Source organism: Salvia hispanica, chromosome 3 (assembly GCF_023119035.1).
Source record: "Salvia hispanica cultivar TCC Black 2014 chromosome 3, UniMelb_Shisp_WGS_1.0, whole genome shotgun sequence".
Lineage (NCBI taxonomy): Eukaryota > Viridiplantae > Streptophyta > Magnoliopsida > Lamiales > Lamiaceae > Salvia > Salvia hispanica.
This window is the reverse complement of record NC_062967.1, coordinates 7,600,652-7,618,223: the sequence shown is the minus strand read 5'-3', so window position 1 is coordinate 7,618,223 and position 17,572 is coordinate 7,600,652. Positions and strand designations below refer to the sequence as shown.

General features: G+C 33.4%; 2 protein-coding genes across 2 annotated transcripts; one reads left to right on the top strand and one right to left on the bottom strand.

The window, feature by feature from the left end:
• Window positions 1-102: 102 nt before the first annotated feature.
• Window positions 103-8,366, bottom strand: LOC125213517 (guanylate-binding protein 4-like). The gene is made up of 14 exons (XM_048114108.1): window positions 8,018-8,366; window positions 6,837-6,998; window positions 5,910-5,975; window positions 5,582-5,725; window positions 5,329-5,445; window positions 5,046-5,147; window positions 4,737-4,922; window positions 4,106-4,195; window positions 3,899-4,033; window positions 3,571-3,693; window positions 2,904-2,989; window positions 2,210-2,822; window positions 2,032-2,109; window positions 103-1,452 (listed from the first exon to the last, which is right to left on the bottom strand). Exons 1-14 carry the CDS (start codon window positions 8,270-8,272, stop codon window positions 403-405), a joined length of 3,207 nt encoding a protein of 1,068 aa, XP_047970065.1. The 5' UTR covers window positions 8,273-8,366; the 3' UTR covers window positions 103-402.
• A 5,444-nt stretch (window positions 8,367-13,810) lies between these two features.
• LOC125210603 (homeobox-leucine zipper protein ATHB-52-like) lies at window positions 13,811-14,326 on the top strand. Its single transcript, XM_048110144.1, has one exon. It carries the CDS (start codon window positions 13,821-13,823, stop codon window positions 14,229-14,231), a length of 411 nt encoding a protein of 136 aa, XP_047966101.1. The 5' UTR covers window positions 13,811-13,820; the 3' UTR covers window positions 14,232-14,326.
• Window positions 14,327-17,572: the final 3,246 nt, after the last annotated feature.

Sequence of the window (17,572 nt, the reverse complement as noted above, 5' to 3'; positions counted from 1 at the left end):
AGTAGTATATAAAGAATGCAATGAATGAATGAAGACCTAAGTTATAAACAAGATTCTTATAACACACCATTCATCCATTGCAATGGAATACACAAGATCAAATACTTTAAAACACAACCTATAGGACTTTTCATCAGCCTGAAATTTTACAGCACGCGCCACTGTCCTGTAACAACAGCAAAACAAGCCCAGGAACAGCAATGTTCTAAAAAGTAAACATTTGACACTAAATAATGCAGGATGAACATCACTCCACACTTAAGACCTAACAAATTTATCATATCCAGACACATAATTTCTACCCTCTCACTGAAACTAAGAAACTAATACCGACACACCAACATCTGAATGTACTAGAAAGTTCACCAATGTATATAAGGAGCTACTCTTGACGAACTTTTACTATGGTTTCTTGAGAACACATCTCTCATACAAAGCTAGGATGTCCTTTTTGTTAGGATTCCTTAGTTGCAACAGCTCAGCTCCAAAATTGTGACTTGTAAGCTCATGCCTCAATTTCTGCACCGTGAACCTAGTGTAATCCTCCTGGTTTGTTTGTTCACTATTGGTTGGTTCATCACCCCCCCTAAACACAGAACCACCATCCTCTGGACTCCCAAACTTCATAGGGCTGTTGGTACTCTTGGTCCTTTTGTTTCCTCTGATTACTTTGTCATTCATGACCGTATCTTGTACCGAGTCAGCACCCATTTCATAATCATTGGTCCTACCACGTTTAGCATGGGAAGCAGTTCTCAGCCTGCCATCGATTGTCGATTTTTCACCGAATCGAAGAGCAGTCAATTCCTGAGAAACTTCATCAAGCTTCCCCTGAGTAGCTTGCAGCTGAACAGAGAGGGCTTCAGCTCTGTTATTTGCCTCTGTATGAGCAGCACGCTCACTTGCCAATAGAGTCTCAAGTACCTGAACAGTGGTCTTTCTCTGGCTGTTATTTGACTGTAACAGTGAGTCAATTTCTGTTTCCTTTTCTCTAATTCTGTTTTCCAGCATTTCTACCTTAAACAAGGCATCCCTTTCAGATGCTCTGTACCTCTCAACTTCATTAACCAAGTCAGCCCTTTGCCTCTCCAAAGTCTCAGCATGCCTTTCAGCCCTCTCAATCTGTGCCAATCTTTCCATTGCTACACGCTGGAAATCACTTTTATCCTTCTGGGCAGAAGCTGCTTCGGCTCTGGCTTCATCAGCCAATTCCATTGTCCTTTTAGCTTCTTTTTCAGCTGCTTTACACCTTTCTTGAATTTCCTCAAATCTGTCAAACTGATCTTGATACTTCTGCTCGAGATGCATTTTTTCCTGTTCCAGACTCCTGGCTTTGCTTTGTGCTGAAAGAACAGCCATATTAGCTCCTTCTACCTTTTCACCTAGCTCCCTGATTTCAAGCTTTAATCTTGATGTCTCCAGATCATAGTTCTTAAGCTTTGATTCAGCAGCCTATAGCCAGTAACATCAGACAAAATAAGTTGCAGGCACTAATTTACATCAAGATTACTTACAGATATGGATTCTGGTAGAGATCAGAATGACAGGTGCACGCTCAAGCAAGAAAACAGAAGAGAAAATAAAATTTAAAAAAACAACCAAACGAATCTGTGAAGAACAAGGTTCAGCTTAACAAAATATAGCATATAAACCAACTACAATTAGCTCCCCTCCCCCAAAAAGAATGAAACAAGGTTCAGCTTAACAAAATATAGCATATAAACCAACTAGCTCCCCTCCCCGAAAAAAGAACGAAAGGAAGGGAAAGAAACAAAGCTGCCAGAAAGTTATTGTAAGCTTCTCTTTTCAGAAAAAATAGGTAGAAGTTGAAAAGGTGGAATTTTCCTGGGCATAAGAGTCGATACATTTGGCAGCTACTTACAAGAACCTTAACCAAAAAAACTGAATGCTTTACGAGCAACTAATCTGACCACAAAAGTTGTGCAAGGAGGATAGTTAAGCTATAATGGGGAGGAATATGCACAAAGCTATCACATATTAATCAAATGATTACTCTTGTCTGAACCTTACCTTCAACTCCAAACTCAAAGTTGTCAAACGCTGCTCAGCTTCCTCAATCCTTGAGGTCTTCTCCTTCATTTCTTCCTCCTGTTGATATTATTACAGAAGAATAAAGTCACACAACTGGTCCCAGTATAAAGAGATGCAAACAAATGTATTATTTCCTCCAGCATGAAAGAATTTATACCTTTTCTGCCAGTGCACTTGAAAATTCTTCTCTTAGAGCAGCTTCTCTTGATTGCGTTTGATAATTTGTGCGTTCTTGGACAGCAGCAGCTTTCTCTAGAGCATTTTTCGTTTCTCTGACAGCAATATCATATTTACGCTTCCACTCCTCTGCCTCTTCATGAGCAGATTGAGCTTTCTCCTGAGCTGCTGCCAATCTTGCTTCAGCAGCAGAACTTTTCGATCTGAGCATCGCAACTTCTGCACCAAACTGATCTTCTTCAGCCTTCTGCTTTGATAAAACCAACTCATATTTCCTTTTCCAATCCGTACATTCCTGTCTTGCTATATCAAGTGTTTTTGATAAGTTAGAGGACTTCTCTTCCAAGGAACTATATTTTTTTTGCAAATTGTTTATACGGTTCATGTAGTCATCTGTAAGTTTTTCCTTGTCTTTGATAGCATCCTGATAGCGGTTCAGGTACTCAGATTTATACTTCTCACTAGCTTCCAGTTGCTTGTTAAGCAATTCTATCTTGTCTTCAATTGAACGGCATTTCAGAGCAAGAGAACTCTTTTCTGCCCCAATATGATCGATTTGCTTCTTGATGAAGTCCAGAAGTGGACCCTCCAAACTGGACAAATCAAATAATATCAGAAAAGAACTTCATAGCCAACCACCATACATAATAGAAAGTAACACAGGATACAAGAACCTTTGTTGAAGAAAAAGAACTACTTTCCGCCACTTCTCTGGTCCATGACAAGAGGATTCATACTTGCTCAAGAGCCCATCAAGAACCTGCCAGAACAGAAGTATTTAGGCCTTCTATAACTGTTTCAGTTGAGAATTTGGTTTTATACTTGCCCAAGTTGCACAACAAGAAACTGAAGTCATAATAAGAATTTCTACACAAGAGGAACAAACAAATGAAACTTTGGTTGCATGTGTACTATATATCTGTGAAGCTAGCAATATTATACCAAAATATGTGTACTATATATCTGTGAAGCTAGCTGGTAAATATAAAAAATCTTGTGATTTAAACAAAATGTTAATTAATATAATTGTGATGAAGACAACAAATCGACAGTGCAAATATTGTGTGTTTGTTTGCGACGTTGTTGTAGTTTGAACCAAGCAGTATTATAGGTTTCACATGTTATTTTCTAGTAAAAAAGGCAAAGATAAAAAGGATACTGCCGATAGGAACGAGTGAGAAACACAAATTGCATTTTGTTTAGCATCAAGAAAAGGAATTTGAAATAGAATCATACTAGATCTTAATTTTGCAATAAGGGCTTAAATCCAAAATATAAGCACTGAACTAGACCATGAAGGATATTCTCAAAAGAAAACATCTATCAACAATGAAAACCTGCCTTTAGAACTGTGTCTACTTTTGCATCAGGAGCATGACAAGCTGTTCTCAACTCCCTTTCCATATTTTCTATGGTACGTGTACAATGCAGATAAGCTTCCCGGAAAGCATCTTTTTTAATATCCTGCAATTAACATGCAATCTTAATCAATAATAGGGCCAAATAGACCCAAAACGACATTCGTTAATTAGAAAACATAATCAACAACATCCAAAGATCTTAATCTATCCGTAAATTACAACAATTCAATTATAAGGTAAATGTAACAGATTATGAAACCTAAAGAAGTATTGAAGATCTTTTATAGTATTAAGCTAGGAACATGAACCTCAAATGCCTTCTTCAAGAAAGTCTGAAGACGTTTTTCATATTTTTGTCTCACTTGACCAGCACCTACAGCACTATCATTAAACGAGGACATTGACCTCTGAACTGCATCTTCATGTGCCTCTCTTAAGGCAGCCTACACAGGTTCCAAAGTTTAGCAAATACTAAAAAAGAGAGGCACAACATCCACAAGAAAGCCAATACTTACTTCTTCAGGGGGTTTGGAACGGTCAAAAGCAGACATATACACTTCAGTACTCAATTCATATGCTCTCTGGCATTCTGCTTCCTCAACACTCTGAATGAAAAATGTAAAGATAGAGATAACTAATTAAATAGATTAAAATTTGACCGTAGAAGGTGTCATCTCATTAAGGGAAACAAGATGTGGCACCACCAAAAAGAAACTACTCATGACAGTGTTACTCCAATGAAAACTTAATGCACATAAATAGTGGAGGTACTTAAGAATTATCGCAACTTTTAAACTATATGAGAAAGTTCTAATATAGCCTGTCAACCAAATTTTTAGATTCTCGTCTGATTGAGAGCAATGAGTAATATCATTAAACAGCAAATTGCAATGCAATATAATGTACATAAATGTTACAGCATTGGCAACTATATCTGCATATTATATAAAAGATTATATGTATGTGGAATACCCTAGATTGTATAGCAATTAACAATATCATTAAGCAGCAAGTTGCAGTGCAATATAACATACATAAATGTAGCAGCATTGAGAACTATATCTTGATATCATATACTAAAGGGCTATAAGTGGATATCTCAAAATCCAGCAAAAGCAACTTGCACAGATAAAAGAGCATGCTAACCTGCCATGAAGATGTTATTGTAGGCACAGCACCATTATTTAGAGCATCAAGGAATGACTGAGTAATACGAGCAAAAAGAGGTCCTGTCATCACAGTTGCGCCCATTTGCTTGGGCCTAGTCCTCTCAAAAACAAATTTTGTAAATGAATTCAAACCGGATCTAAATTCTGGCCTTAATTTATCCAGCTGCAATACATAGAAAAATTAAGCATAATAAGCAAAGTAGAAAGAAGAAAGAAGGTTGTTGAGATAGACAGCACACAAAATATAAAAAATGAAAATGAAAAATTGTCTCAGATAACCACTTACAGGAATCTGATCAAGTCGTTGAAGATCATTCTCATTGCTTAGGGGTCGTACAAGAGTGTAGCATTCTCTGTCCGGAAAAAGAGCTCGGATGGACTCTCGAATCTAGTCAAGTATTTCGCCAATAAACAGCTCAGCATATATTATATAGAGAGAGAATCTTAGAGAGTGTGAGGAAGTTGAGTAATGTTGTTGAAAGAATTACATGAGCACAACATTACAGTTTAAAAATACACATTACAATATCGAGTAATGCATAGGCATAGACAAGAAATAAAAGAATAACCTCATTCTTTGCCGATACATCTCTTCCGCCTCCTTGAACCGGCCTCAAAGCAAGCTCCAGGTAGTCACGCGGTGTAATTTTTCGGTTATCCTCCGCTGCTAAGTCTAGATAGAAGTCCTACACATGCATTTGAACAGTTATATGTTCTGCAAAGTAGAGAAGCAACAAAACTTTGTGGCGCTACTGATTCCTACTATGAGGTAAAACATGGCCAATAGTTGAAAACAACGTGTGTCTATATTCTATTACTTACTCTCAACAGCCAAACAAATATTGGTGAGAACTGTCCAAGCTCTGAAGCAGTACTCCTACCTCCAGATGCCCTAACGCGAATGTGTTTGGTCATCTCGGTCACAAGAGAGAGACGGTCAAGTGCAGCCTCATCAATACCACCCATCTAAGCCAAAGAATCAACATATCATTATGCTTATTTTCTTGGCATCAAATGTCATTTTCCTTGAAGCAATTTCATTGAATGATCAAAATTTGGACCAAAGAAGGCATGGATAACAGAATACAAGATAAAGATTAATGTTATCTACTGCTAGACATTGAGAGAAAGCCTTCAACAATTTAATTACCTGGTTATATATGAACATGCTTGATAAGAGGACAGCCAATGAAAATATTTGTGTACTGTATGTTCCCTGTCAAAAATAAAGTCCAGAGTGACAAGATGAGAGTATAATATGGGATAGATTATGCACGTATAGCTATGCATATAATTAAGAAATGGTTATACATGATTTAAGATCAGTAAATATGGGGAATATGTTCACTGCAAGCAAGGGTGCAGATGATATGCATGTAATAGGACCAAGGTTTTGAAAAACAGCATTTTTACGCCTCAAGACCTTTTCCGATGGACCCAGAAGGCTTAAGCCTCAAGGTGGTCCAAGGCATGAGCCCTGAGAGTAAATGATAAAAACACATGGATATAATAGCAATTATAACAAAACATTGAAACACTAAAAATGATTAAAAAAACATAGCAACTATAATACCCCCCCTTCCCACCTTAGTTGAGGTGTTTCTTTGGGCACAAGATTTAAAAAATAGTGTTTCTGAGCTAAGTGGAGTGAGAATACAGTAAGTCAGAGAATGCAATAGATAAGTTAAGAGAGAATAAAATAGATAACTAAAGAGATAAAATGTGCTGATTTTTCCATAAAGAATGACTCAACTATAGTGGGACGACCAAAAAAGGTACACGACTAAACTACGTTGGGACGGAGGGAGTTAAACGCTTACAAATCATAAGTTCACAACTAGCTCTCGGTCTAGAAAATCTCTAAATAAAATTGGAATGATAGAACTAAAGTCAAATATCAAATGGCCATAATTAGGTCTTCAAGAAGTGCAAATAAGGCTACAAAGGCATTTCCCAGGCGGCTCACGCTGCGGCGAGCCTCAAGAACGTCTTTCTAAACCACAATTAGAACAAATAACACTAAAATTATTCAATTACAACTACCAATCCAGAAGCAATAAAGGAAACAAAACCTGACCGTTTGATCATAAGCATCAATTCCTTCTGAGTCCAACAGTAAGAGGCTGTACTCTGTTCCATCTAGGGCAGTTCTCCGTATGGGGGTACTCCACAGCCAAAGTCCTTTTGTACAAGGACGATGTGTAGAAGCCACTTGAAATCCACTGCTCCTCCCAAGAAGCTGCAAAATAAAATCTCAGCAAGCTACTCAAATAGCATGTATGCTTAAAGTAGTTATTTCACATTAATAGCCTTCTTTTCACACAAATGAAGGGCTAATATCACATAAAATTAAAAAAATCTTGAAACCACTTAATTTTCGAGCTGAATTTTTTAAAGACATCTGAACCAAATCAATTCACCAAAAATGTAAATCTTCTTCACTCAGCAAGAGCTGACGTAACACAAAACAAACGAGAAACAAACCAAATGCACCATTACCACATTAGAAAATATTTTTAATGCAGGAAAAATGCTCAAAACAAACCTTAAGGCCAAAATATTTTCATTGGTAGTACCTTTTATTCTTCATTCAAGATATACTTAAGCCCAACCATTCAACAGCGAAACAAACAAGCTATGATGTTGAATTGAACAGATAGGGAATAGTGAAATTGTGTAATTTTTCTACCCAACTCCAAAAAAATTCCTTTAGAAGCTAAGAGTTCACCCAAACATCAAAATGATACTTAGACTTTACATTAAAGAGTAGCACAATCCTGATTAAACCTGATTTGCAGCTAATGATGATGACAGGCACAACAATTACTTTGAAAGACAACAATAAGTTACCAGTTTTACAAACCATTCGACAATGTAGTAAGAGAAACAACCAGTCATTTTCTTATCCTTCTCAACAAGCCTAATATTCCACTAATTGATAAGTAATAAGTATGCTAAATGGATTGCTCGGTGTTAGGAATTCTTCTACAGTATAAGTAATACTGTCGAAGTATGAACAGCGCCTGAACGAGTAACAAAACCCACTACACATCAGACAATGACCCCAAAACCCTAAATTAATCAACCAGACTACCGAAAACCCTAATGCACGAGAGAATTCCCAATCGAGCAGAAAGCTAGGAAGTCAATCACAAAACTATTCTCAGTCAACCAGTCTTCCAGCACTACTGAAACCCTAGTAGAAAAAAAAAAATCAAATTGCCGAGACTGACGCAAACCCTGCCAAACCAACTGTACCTGATTTAATATAAAGCTCTTTCCTTGACGCGCGCGGCCACAGACGGAAACCACCCCAACGGGCTGCTTGACCAGCTGCAGCAGCGCCACCGCCTCTGGATCCATGTGAAACCTGCCCTTCTCGTCGGTGTAGACAAGGCGGATTGGCCTCGCCGGGCCGGCAGACATATTGGGCGAAGCGGCGGGAAGTGGAGTCGGCGGAGACGCCGCGTGCGGGGAATCTGCGGCCGGACTCCGGCCGAATAATCGCATCATATTATCGAAATCTTTCCTTTGAAATTGTTGATTGTGAGGCGAAATGTGGGAAAGCGTCTCCACTTACTTTTTAAATGGAAGAGAGGGAAATTAAAGAGAGAGAGAGAAGTGGAAAGGGAAAAATGTTCTCGCAAAGGAAGGCTCAAATTACTATTTTGTACCTCCGGGATTTTGTTGACGAGGGGTATTTCTGGAAAGTTATAATCTCATATCAAATGACAGCTTAGCTTGGAGCAAGGCGATCTTTAGCCAACTGTATTGTCAACTTTCCATATTTATTTTACAATATACTCTAAATCCCCCCTTTAAGAATAAACGTTCTAATTTGAACATAAATTTTAAGAAATTATAAAGAAAAATAGATTGAATAAGGTTAATGGAATATGAGTATCACGTATATAAGTTTTATAATAATATATAAGTGAAATAAGTTAATGGAATGTGGGATCGACTTGTCATTTATAGTAAAAGTGAAATATGATTCTTAATTTAGGGTTGGACGAAAAATAGCAAAATAGGACTCTAAATGAGGGACGGAGGAAGTACAGTGTCCCTTATTATGGCGTATCCCGTTTCACAAGGATGAGATGTTAAAGGACACTCGTTGCAGTCATCTCCTCCCACCACCAGTGTTCCTTGTAGAGGGTCTGAGCCCTTGTTGGTCGGACAAGCGTTGCCACCCATGTGGCGCCTTCTGGTGCGGCGATGACACCCACTCGCTGAGTGGGCGTCCGTTAACCGTTTTAATTTTTATTTTTATTAAAATAGTTGGTGAAAAATTGAAAAACAAAAAAAAAAATTGTTTCCCCAAATATTAAAGTTTTTTCGATTTTTCATTCTTTACCCTTAAAATCATCTTTAAGTATCTCGTTCATCATATATATATACTTTTTTTCACACCTAAAAAAACTATTTTTCACTCATTTTTCTCTCTAAAAATTTTCATGGCTAGAGGCATGGATGAGACGGACCAAACTAAGTGGCCCTCCAAACTCACACAAATGTTTTAATTGGAATGTTGTTCGCTGCAATAAAGGTCGACACTTCCCGTATGACGCGGTCATAGTGATACATTACTAAACAATTGAGCAACTCATGTCTCGTTTGAATGTCATCTCCACTAGAAGACTAACTTTTTATGGTTTTTTATTTTTTCGATTTTAATTATGTAGTGTTTAATTTTTTTAGAATTTGTAAGGTAATTTCTAAATTTTTAATGAAGTTTTATTAATGAAATGATTTTATTAATTACATTTTTAAGTTAAAGAATGAAATGTTATGACCCATCGGGACTTGATGAATAAGGGATCAATGTTTGCATGTGTTGTCCTTTATATAAGGAATAAATTAAAAAAAATATTTTAAAATTGATATTAGATGAATAAGTGATGATTATTGTGGATGGGCTTAACATGATCTAGAGAGAGAATTTTTTTTAATTGAGTTAGATTAAATGTCATAGAGGTTACTTCTAGATTTATTTTCTTTTTTATCATGATATTAGTGATATTATTAACATTCAATATTTTAAATTGACAACATTTACACCTTTTTAAAGAAAAAACCAATATTCTAAACAGTTTGATTAATTTAGAGAGTGTTGGATTTTAATTAGATAAATACACCAAATAAATGGGTGTGGTGTGTATTGCATTTCTGCTGGGCCTCAGTTTTGTAGCCCATTGGGCCAGCCAACGTGTGCAAATGCTTGTGAGCGGTAAGCCGGATTTTTCAGACGGGCAGCTTTGGACTTTGGAGGCTTATCAAGTTTGATTTGAAGGAGTAGATAATAGTAATAGAGATCATTTTGCAAAGCGAGAGATTTCGGAAAAATGGATTAATTTTACTTATCTTTTGAAATTAAGGATTAAATTGGTCTACTTTTCGTAATATGAGATCGAGACATGTAACTTTTCCGAACAAGGATTTTTTGAGTTTTTCTCATTTTTCTTTTCTTTTTTCTTATTACTTCACTTACCAAATATATGAAATGACCAAACCACCCCATAAATTACTTACCCCAATTCTAATTGTAGACCACTGATTGCCCACCTATGTATTTGCTCTCTATCAGTTCGTCGCAGGAACATGATGGCATGCTGCGCTAAGTTGGCTACTTGATCACTCGGTGCAATTTCGGCAATACCATCAAAAACAATATCATCAAAAACTCTCACCTTTATCTAGGGATCTTTTGGAGGAATCATAACATGTCACATTATCCAGTGGGGATCACCTAAACATAAATAAGATTGACTAAATGAATGTGCAAATCCTGTACCAACCAAAGCATACACTCCATCTCGAACAATTTCAAATCCGGTGCTCAGATGTTGCATAGGGTTGCGTGCAGAGAATTAATTATCATAATTAGATGAAGATCGAGCTCTGCATAGGGTATAAATGAATTGGGGGTGAAAAATATTAGAATTAGGGTGAATATATTATGGGATAGTTTGGTCATTTCATATATTTTGTAAGTGAAATAATAAGAAAAATATTAGAAAAAGGAGAAAAACTCAAAAAACCCTTATTCTGAAAAATTCGCATACATCGATCCCATATTTCGAAAGGTCGACGAATTTAATCCCTAATTTTGAAAAGTCAGCGAAATTAATCCATTTTTCCGAAATCTCTCTTAAAAGATTTAGAAAGTTGCTATTTGTAAAAGAGAAACTAAAATGAAATAGATTTTATTTTTAAGAAACGGAGATAGTATATGTTAATATACCAAAGAAAAAACAAAATTCAATCGCAAAACCAAGTTCATGTTACAACAATTTTGGTGAAGATAAAACCGACACAAAGTTTTGTCATAAATTGAGTGAAAAATGTAGTAGTAGTAGTACAAAAATATTATGCGAGTGGAATGATTTACGGCAAACAAATGTAGTATTAGTATATAGTCAAACAAAAGTATTTTCAGGATCCTCTTTCAAATCTTTTCACTTTCCGTCTTCCAAAACTCTTTCATTTTCCCTAATTATCACGAGAAACGAAAAACTCTCTCCTCTTCAATTTTCCAACTGTATTACCTTCAAATTGGTATTCTATTTATTTGGATTTAAATCTAATTATCTATACAATATATAAAAGGAGAGTTTCGGAAGATTTTGAATAATTATTTTATGCTAAGAGATGTAAATATAATTAATATAAAATTTAGAAATTAATTCTAACAAATATATAATCCTAATATAAAAGGGGAGTTTTGGGAGATTTTTAATATTATATATGATTTATTGGTATTTTTTTTTATTTTAGTTATATTTTTTGTTTCTTTCCGTCCATTTTTATCCACTACTATGTTTTCTTTTTTAGATTGATGTTACCACTATTTTTTTTTCTTTTTATTTTTAATAGTATAATTTTTTTCAATGGTAATGATTAGATTTTTAGTCCATCTATGTTACTTTATAGTTGATCCATGTTAAAAATTTATGTTGAAATTATAATTGACTAATTTTAAAGTTAATGTAGTGTATAAAGAAGTTTAAAAAATGATGAGTAATTATCCATTGTGTTTAATTTTTTATTGTGATAGATTTTTATCTTACTACTTCGTGATTTGATGTTTAAACATTATAAAACTATGTGATTTGTTTCAAATTTATTATGCTTCAATGTTGATTTGTATAGATTTTTTATTTTCATATAATTAAAATTGTTACTCATGTTATTCATTGTTAATATTGATTCTAATTTTATTTAATTATTTTAAAATTTAAAATTAATATTTTAAAATTATATTAATCTGTGCATGGCACATGCGTGATACTAGTTTACATATAAAGACGGAGTATTATTTAGAAGTATATCTTAGTTGAAATAAAAACATGTATGAAGATGGTGATCAATATATTTTAAATATACCTCAATACATATATATATAAAGATGACGATTTAGTTTATTTCAATTTGTAATATCATATTCCATCCGTCCAATAATAGAAGTTACGTTTGGTGTGAACACGAGTTTTAAAAAATGTAACGAACATTGGATTGGAAAAGTTAGTAGAATATGAGGTCCACTTTTCTTATATTGGTTTTTAATAGAATGTGAGACCTACTTACCATTTATGATAAAAGTGAAATGTGATTCTTATCGTTGAACGGACTGAAATGGTAAAATGTGACTCTTACTGTGGAACGAAGGGAGTATATGTGTTCAATTTATTTTAAATATATAACACAAATTATTCAAATTACTAGTATTATTAAGACATGTAAAACTTTTATACAATTTAAATACATAATTTCATAAATGATGAAAAAATTAAATATAATAACCGATTCTTAAATGAACACAAAATAAATTAAATAAATTATTTAATGGTATTTCTACTATTTTCTCCAAAATGTAAAGATTAGTATTAATATTTTTTTGAAAAAAAGCACCATCATGAGTTCATGACATTAAAAAAATATAAACTGGGGGCTCAAATGAATTCCGGGATTGGTTTTCATTATTTTACAACATAAATTAGTCTACTAGCATTTCCTCTCCAATTTGATGACGTAATAAACGAAAACATCATCCTATTGATCATAGCTAGGAATTACTTAAAATAAATAAATATAGACATGATAAGAAAAAAAGTAGGAGGAGGAAAATAGTTGAGAGTATGAGACCAAGAAGGGCAGCCGCCTCTAATCTCAACTCTTATGTTTCAACTTTCAACTTTAGATTCAAAGTGTAAATCTATCCAAAACAACTCCATTGACATTATATCTATATCAAGCTATCTTCTGAGGAGTGTTCAGTTTGCAAGATTGTATCCCGGATTAACTATATATTGTGTTTGGTTCATAAAATTCAAACTTACAATTCAATCCTAGATGGATAATCATAGAATAATTAGTAATAGCTAACCTGCTTAGACTTAAATAATCTCACAACTCATTTCTAGATTATTTCTTGGTATTATTTTATCTAGGAAATTGAACACCACCTAAAGGACAGGTTCCGGTGTAATATTAATGCATCTGACTCGTCAAAAAGCACATAAATACTAGTAGTAGTAGTATTATTTAAAATGCATAGTATTACTTGCACACTAAACCATGGTAAGCAATAATTGAGTTATGGGAGTAAATTAACAGTGGCTAACTTATGAAAAACACAATAGCATTAATGCATCAAATGTTCATATTTTGCTAATTCTATTCTTCTATCCACCATTTCCTGATATGGACATTCAACTCTCTCTCATATTTTGGTCAAAGATATCTACTCCATGTTTTAACTCGGTAAAAAAGTGCATTCTATTATAATGTGCTTAATTCAATTAGTGGATCAAAATTCTAAACCTAAGTTTGAGCTCTAAGAAAATTGCGAGTAACAAATGGTATGTTTTATGGTAATTTATTGTCGGCGTAATTGATCAGTTGACATTTTTAGTAGTCATTAAGTACCTATTAATTATGTATGACGCAACACCAGAAAATTTTGCCTCACAACTAACTTATCTATGTTTGTTCAATTATAAATTCCTATCCATTTCCAATTTAATAAAGCATGTATAATTAGAGATCATATATAGTACAAATGGATCAATTCCCTTATCCTGCAATCCCAAAGCAACAAACCAAAGAGAAGAAACGGCTGAGTGAGGAGCAAGTGAGGATATTGGAGTGGAATTTCAACTTCAACAAGAAGTTGGACCCCGACCACAAGTCCCGCCTGGCATTTGAGCTCGGTATCCCGCCTAGGCAAGTGGCGATATGGTACCAAAACAAGCGGGCGCGTGACAAAATCCAAGGGTTAGAGATGGAGCACAAGGGCGTGCAGATGCAACTCGAGAGTGTGTTGATCGATAACTCGAGGCTTAGGAAGGAGGTGGAGATGCTCAAGGTGGAGTTAACTAGGGCCCAAGGTGCCACCGGGCCCACCTTCACCTCTTTCAACTCCTCCAATTTTGGAGTGTCGTCACGTGTACAAGACTCATTTTATGATTAGTATTAGTGAGATATTTGATCTTGAGTATGATCTTTTTTTCATTATATAATTTATGTTAAGCTGAATACAATATATATCGTGATAAAAATGAAAAAAATTACAATCCAATTTAGTTTAGAGTTTACAATGAAATGAATATCTTGAGTATCACATTTCACTTTCAAACTTTTTTGGGATCAATATCCTTAAATGGTCTTTTTTTTCTTTTCTTTTCTATGTTTGATTAAACATAGCATAAAAGCTAGACCCAAACTCTAAATCCTGTCCAACTAAGTGGTTATTTTTTATAAAGTTCTATTGAGAAAAATTCATGCTATTAATGAAATCTGCAGTTTTTATTTATTTTTAAATGCAAAAACTCATTCTATAAGGTACTGTTTTTTTTATTAGTCGTGATTTTATAACTAATTAATCATTTATTTATTCGATGCTTAGATTGATACTAATATTTTCCGGTTTACATGAAATGTATTGTGAAATTTGCATTTCAAACACAAAAACTTGGAGTATATTTGATTATTAATATCAGTTACCATAATTAAACACTGTCCTAGTCATTAAATCTTGTATTGTATGGCGACAATCCACAAAATTTGGATAGGAAACAAAATTTACCTTTCAATTCTGGAACTAAATTTAATACTGAAATATTGATGTGGCGATGACAAATACTACTATCAAATAAAACACGGAATCCATGATTAAAAAACTACTTACTACGTACACATGACATTTAAAACAGGGATTTATTTTATTTTAGACAGTATTTTGTCTATGGGCCAAGATTTTGCTATGATAAGTAAGTCAACATGTGAATGTTTGTAAAATTAATTAAAACGAAATACAAATACAGTTCGATTAATTTTTAAACTATACTAATAGTATTTTATGTATAGAATACTTTATTCGTTTTTTAAAAATAAAACTGTTTTATTTTTGGGTCGTCTCCTAAAACCACAAACACTCCATTTTAGAAAAGTTCCTTTTTTTTTCTATGAGGTAAGATCCATTTTTCTCTAATAAAATTTTGCTTTCAATGTCTCTCTTATTTTGTCAATTTTGCATTAAACTCGTGTCGTTTTAAAAAATTTTATTTTGAGGAAACGGCGAGAGTATATTTTAACTGTAAACTTTAATTAATTTATTAAATATTATATTATATATATACTCCTATTAAATACTACTCATTTCTGAAAGTTAATTTTATTTTATTTTTATGTAGTTGTTCATTTTAATAAAATTATCATTGAAGTGTCAAATTATTTATCAAACAAAGTAGAAGAATATGCAATAGCTACATCTAGAATCAACCCACAAACCCAAATCTATCGAATCCGGTTTAGCTCTAGTCGAATTGCATGCTATTTGGATTATAATTTTATCGATTAAAACCTTTAATGTTAACACTCCACTAAAATTAGACAACGATTTGGATCAGCCCACTAATTACAAATTGGACTCAGATCCATATATTAAAATACTGAGATGTTCTAGTCTCTACATTATATGTATTTAGAAAATCATGACTTTGTTTTGATTTTGGAACTATTCATTTACTTGATTGCTACGTTCAACTTGAATTTCAATTACTACTTAATTATAAACTTGTTTATAAATCAAGTGGCTCCATTTATTACAATCTGAAGCCACTTAATTTTAAACTTATGTACAAATCAAGTTGATCAAATTATTATAATCTGAAGCCATTTAATTTTAAACTTGTTTATAAATCAAGTAGATCCATTTTTTACAATCTGAAGCCATTTTACACACGACCTCAAATGTGCGGCAGTGGTTGTCTTTAGTTGATGAAAGGACATTACTTCACAACATAATGTCGAACCAATAGAGCAATAATAATATTGTGACTATAATTTAATAATAAAATCATTATCTTGGTTCTCTTTCTTTCATTATCCTAATATAGTGGACAGTCGACCTAACAAAAGCAAAATTTTGCTACAAATCTTTATATGGGGATTCGAAAAGTGATTTTTGACAACCTCTCGTGGGAATAGCGATTTAAAATTGAATTTTGAGTACTTAATATATTTGTGATACAGTAATATACTTAGTTCGTATTCAAGTAGCAATTTATAGCTCAATAATGCTCATTATATTGATATATTTCCTATATTCACATAGTAATTTGATGGTTAGTAACTTAATGCTCGATCACTGATTTGAGTAGAATCTTAAATGGAGTATAATATTCTTCTTCTTTTTTTTCATTTAAAAAAATTAAATGTCTCACTTAATTTTTTTTTCGGTATTTCACTAAATAAAGATGAGCACTTTCTGAAATTGTAAATACATTGTTTTATCGTTTTAAACTAGTACTAGTACAATAAGTGTATAAAATCTCTATCATTCTTTTAAAAAAATGATTGTGCAATTGTGCAACGAAATTCAAAGTTGGAGTGACGTGATCAAATTTTGAAGTGATGAATGAGATATATTAAAGAAAAATATGATTACGTTTGAAATTACGTAATAGTCATTTTAAAGAAGCATCAATAGGTTCGTAAGCCCACCTCGAATGGTCATCATTATCAACCACTTCAATGTATTTACAGTTTTTAGTTGACCTCCCTACACCACCATTTTTGAAATCTCCCTTTTTCTCTTAATTTGTAATGGCGGTGGTTATCTATTTGATCTCTTTATTTTTAAGTTTCTAGTTTTATTTCAATTCACCATCAAAGACAGCTTTAAATCTAATCAAAAGTTTAACTTATTCTCTATTGAAATTTTTATTTGTTCGTCATAATTTTAAGATAGTGTTTAATTCATTAGATAAGATAATATTAAAATATAATATGTGATAACCTAAAATGAGATTGTCTAAGATTAAATTGATAAAGCAAGATTAATAATCATAAAATACAATGTAATCTTAAAATTATGAAGACAAACTATGATATTGTTAAGGATTGAACGTTAAAATAATCACCAAACAAGAAATAACATGTTAACTGATTTCGAACAAACTAAGGCGGCGAAAAATTAGGTCCAAAAGAAATACTAGTACAATACTACTAACAATTCCAATTAGCAAAAGTTTTTGCCCTCATTTTGAAAAGGCAATTCCGATTGTGGCAATCTAGATTGTGAACCGGCCAATTAAAGTCAACTTGGGATGTTGGGCATAGTGGATTTTATAGAAAGTAGTAGATTAATTGTACGAGACGCGTTTTGATTTTTGTTCCTCCCCTCAAAAAAGGAAAAATACAGAAAAAATAATTAAATATTAGTAAAATTTATTAAAACAATTCCCCACTAGATTGGTCAACTTGCAATAACGATATTTGGAATTTTTTTTAGTATACATATATGAGCAA

Excerpts from the sequence above, each read along its gene's own strand:
- LOC125213517 (XM_048114108.1), bottom strand. The coding sequence starts at position 8,272 with ATGATGCGATTATTCGGCCGGAGTCCGGCCGCAGATTCCCCGCACGCG. Across the intron at positions 5,148-5,328 it reads ATGTATCGGCAAAGAATGAG|ATTCGAGAGTCCATCCGAGC; the intron begins GTTATTCTTTTA and ends ATACTTGACTAG. Across the intron at positions 4,034-4,105 it reads GTTCCAAACCCCCTGAAGAA|GCTGCCTTAAGAGAGGCACA; the intron begins GTAAGTATTGGC and ends GAACCTGTGTAG.
- LOC125210603 (XM_048110144.1), top strand. The coding sequence starts at position 13,821 with ATGGATCAATTCCCTTATCCTGCAATCCCAAAGCAACAAACCAAAGAG.